Below are 3,543 nucleotides of genomic sequence, written 5' to 3'. Positions count from 1 at the left end.
GGGTCTGAGGGAGGAGGGGCTGGGGGCCTGGACTCCTAGGTCTAAGGGAGGAGGAGGGGCTGGGGGCCTGGACTCCTAGGTCTGAGGGAGGAGGAGGGGCTGGGGGCCTGGGTTCCTGGGTCTGAGGGAGGAGGGGCTGGGGGCCTGGACCCCTGGGTTCTCCCCTCGCCTGCCTTCTTGCCCAGGCCCGACGCTGTCCTCGGTGCTGAATGAACTGCCCAGCGCTGCTACCCTTCGGTACCGAGGCCCGGGGGTGCTGCCCTGGGGCGCGCTGGAGGAGGACGAGGATGAAGAGAGGAACATCCAGGCCTTCGCAGAAGCCGCCCAGAAGGAGCTGCAGGACCCTGGCCCTTCCCGGGAGCTGCCCTGGCCCATGCAGGCCCGACGGGCACACAGGTGAGGCCTGAGCCTCCATCCCGCCCTGCCTCTCAGAGCTGCCTCTCTGGGGTCCTCTTCCCCGCCTGCGTCTCTGCCTCTGGGGCCGCCAGGCTGCCTCTCCCTGTGGCTCAGCACTAACTTCTTTCCCGCCCGGGCGCCCAATCTCACCGGTCTCTCCCTCCGAGCCTCTCTCCACCGTCACTTTCTCTCCGTGTCTGAAATCCGATTAGTGTTTCTTCTGCTTATGTCCTCCTCTTCCAGTCCTGTCTCTCCCTGCTCCTTTCTCTCCTCCCTCCCTCCTCGAGGGACTTGCAGGGCCCGGTGAAAAGTGAAGAAGCTGCCGAAACCGGCTTGGCTCAGTGGATAGAGTGTCGGCCTGCGGACTGAAAGGTCCCAGGTTCGATTCCGGTCAAGGGCATGTACCAGGGTTGCGGGCACATCCCCAGTGGGAGGTGTGCAGGAGGCAGCTGGTCGATGTTTCTCTCTCATCGATGTTTCTAACTCTCTATCTCTCTCCCTCTCTGTAAAAAATCAATAAAATATATTTTAAAATCAACAAAATATATTTATAAAAAAAAAGAAGCTGCTTCTGTTGTCAAGTCCACAACAGAAAAGCATTAGAAACACATGTGGGGGTGGGGGGACCATTCATGAATGGGGCCCGTGTGGCTACTCTGGTGGCTCTTGAAACTGACCCTTGTTTCTTTCTATAATTCTTTTTTTTTAAATATATTTTTATTGATTTCAGAGAGGAAGGGGGAGGGAGGGAGAGAGAGAAACATCAATGATGAGAGAGAACCATGGATCGGCTGCCTCTTGCACGTCCCACACCGGGGATCGAGCCTACAGCCCGACATGTGCCCTGACTGGGAATCGAACAATGGCCTCCTGGTTCATAGGTCAAGGCTCAACCACTGAGCTATGCCAACTGGGCTCTCTGTTTCTTTTTTAAAGTTGATTTTTAGAGAGAGAGGAAGGGAGAGGGAGAGGGAGAGAAACGTCGATGTGAGATGGAGAGACTGATCGCCTGCCTCCTGCACACCCCCTTCTTGGGGATTAGCCCAAAACCCGCGCATGTGCCCTGAGCAGGATTCAAACGGGCAGTCTTTTGGTGCACGGACGCCGCCCAGCCAACTGAGCCGCACCGGCCAGGGCGTTCTCTGTTCCTTTCTGTGTTTGTTTTGTTTTGCATGTTTACTTTATGATGAGATTCGCCTGCAGGAAACATGATGGACAGACTCAGAGAGTTTCCCTATAGTGAGAGCCCCGGGGAACCCCGCCCATGGGGAGAGGCATTGCAGCCCCTGAAGCACCCCGCGTGCCCCTCCCCTGCCCCCCCCCCTTCCAGGAGAATGCCTTTCCCACGCACACGTGACCCCTCCTGGCGCTTCTGCAGAGCTGGCCGCGGGTTCTGCTTCCCTGAAGGGCAGGGTCCCCCGCTCGCTCTGGGACTGTGTGAATAGAGGCCCGCAGTGTTGGGGTTCTGCCCGCTGCCTGTGCTTAGCGTCACGTGTTTCCTTTTATTGCTGTGGGGTCCGTGTTAGGAGCCACCACATTGGGGGCAGCCAGGTCCTTTCCTTTTCTGTCTCTGACTCTGTTTTTTTCCAGGCAGCGCCACGCCAGGGACCAAATGGCTCAGGGGTCCGGGTCCAGGGTGGCCAACTGGGCCCTGCGGCTTCGGAGGTCCAAGGAGAAGATTCGAGAAGGCTTGCACACCCTGGAGCCCTGGGGGTGGACACTGAAGAGGATCGGGGGTGCGCTGGGCTGGGGTCCTGGGTCCGAGGGAGGAGGGCTGGGGGCCTGGACCCCTGGGTCTGAGGGAGGAGGGGCTGGGGGCCTGGGCTCCTGGGTCTGAGGGAGGAGGAGCTGGGGGCCTGGACTCCTGGGTCTGAGGGAGGAGGGGCTGGGGGCCTGGACTCCTGGGTCTGAGGGAGGAGGGGCTGGGGGCCTGGACTCCTGGGTCTGAGGGAGGAGGGGCTGGGGGCCTGGACTCCTGGGTCTGAGGGAGGAGGGGCTGGGGGCCTGGACTCCTGGGTCTGAGGGAGGAGGAGCTGGGGGCCTGGACCCCTGGGTCTGAGGGAGGAGGGGCTGGGGGCCTGGACTCCTGGGTCTGAGGGAGGAGGGGCTGGGGGCCTGGACCCCTGGGTCTGAGGGAGGAGGGGCTGGGGGCCTGGACTCCTGGGTCTGAGGGAGGAGGAGCTGGGGGCCTGGACCCCTGGGTCTGAGGGAGGAGGGGCTGGGGGCCTGGACTCCTGGGTCTGAGGGAGGAGGGGCTGGGGGCTTAGACTCCTGGGTCCGAGGGAGGAGGGGCCGGAATCCCGACTCAGCAAGGACCCGGGCCTGCCTGCCGCCCCCTGTAGGCCAGTTTGGCGCGGGCACCGAGTCCTACTTCTTGCTGCTGCGCTTCCTGCTGTTTCTCAACGTGCTGGCCTCGGTGCTGAAGGTCTGCATGACGCTGCTGCCCACCTGGCTGGACGGCGGCCCCCCGGATCCCCCGGATCCCCCGGGCCCGGGCCCCTCCTCGCCCTGCGGCTCCTACAACCCCCACCCGCAGGGCCTGGTTTCCTTCTCCGCCCAGCTCTTCAACCTGCTCTCGGGAGCGGTGAGTGCCGCCCCTCCGGAGGCCCAGCTCCCTGATCGCCGCCCACCAGCCCCGTGGTGACCCCCTGCGCCCCTCCCTCCGCAGGGCTTCCTGGAATGGTCCCCCCTCTTCTACGGGTTCTACCCGCCCCGCTGGCGCCTGGCCACCGCCTACCTGTGCTCCACCTTCGTCATCGGCCTCCTGTCCCTGCTGCTGATCCTGCGCCGGTGAGTGACACCCCCGCGCAGACCCCGGGCTCTGGGGAAGGGGGCAGGGGGGCTGTTGTGGTAGAGCCCCCGCCCCAGGAATCCTGAGTCTCGCTCTGGGATCCCTCTCTCTCTGTTTGAGTTGAAATCCATGTTTAAAGTGCTTCCTAAGTGCCGAAACCGGTTTGGCTCAGTGGATAGAGCATCGGCCTGCGGACTGAAAGGTCCCGGGTTCGATTCCGGCCAAGGGCATGTACCTGGGTTGCCGGCACATCCCCAGTAGGAGGTGTGCAGGAGGCGGCTGATTGATGTTTCTTTCTCATCGATGTTTCTAACTATATTTCTCCCTTCCTCTCTGTAAAAAATCAATAAAATATA

General features: G+C 62.0%; 1 protein-coding gene across 1 annotated transcript in view; it reads left to right on the top strand.

Moving 5' to 3' along the window:
- TMC4 (transmembrane channel like 4) overlaps positions 1–3,543 on the top strand; it is a 10,833-nt gene that overhangs the window by 1,123 nt on the left and 6,167 nt on the right. Inside the window, 4 exon segments of the mRNA XM_023747984.1 lie at positions 186–396; positions 1,987–2,132; positions 2,739–2,980; positions 3,065–3,186. Of these exon segments, the coding sequence (XP_023603752.1) occupies positions 186–396; positions 1,987–2,132; positions 2,739–2,980; positions 3,065–3,186 (721 nt within the window).

This window comes from Myotis lucifugus, unplaced genomic scaffold (assembly GCF_000147115.1).
Source record: "Myotis lucifugus unplaced genomic scaffold, Myoluc2.0 scaffold_1085, whole genome shotgun sequence".
NCBI lineage: Eukaryota > Metazoa > Chordata > Mammalia > Chiroptera > Vespertilionidae > Myotis > Myotis lucifugus.
Note: the sequence above shows the minus strand (reverse complement) of the source record. Positions and strands in the feature narration are given on the sequence as shown.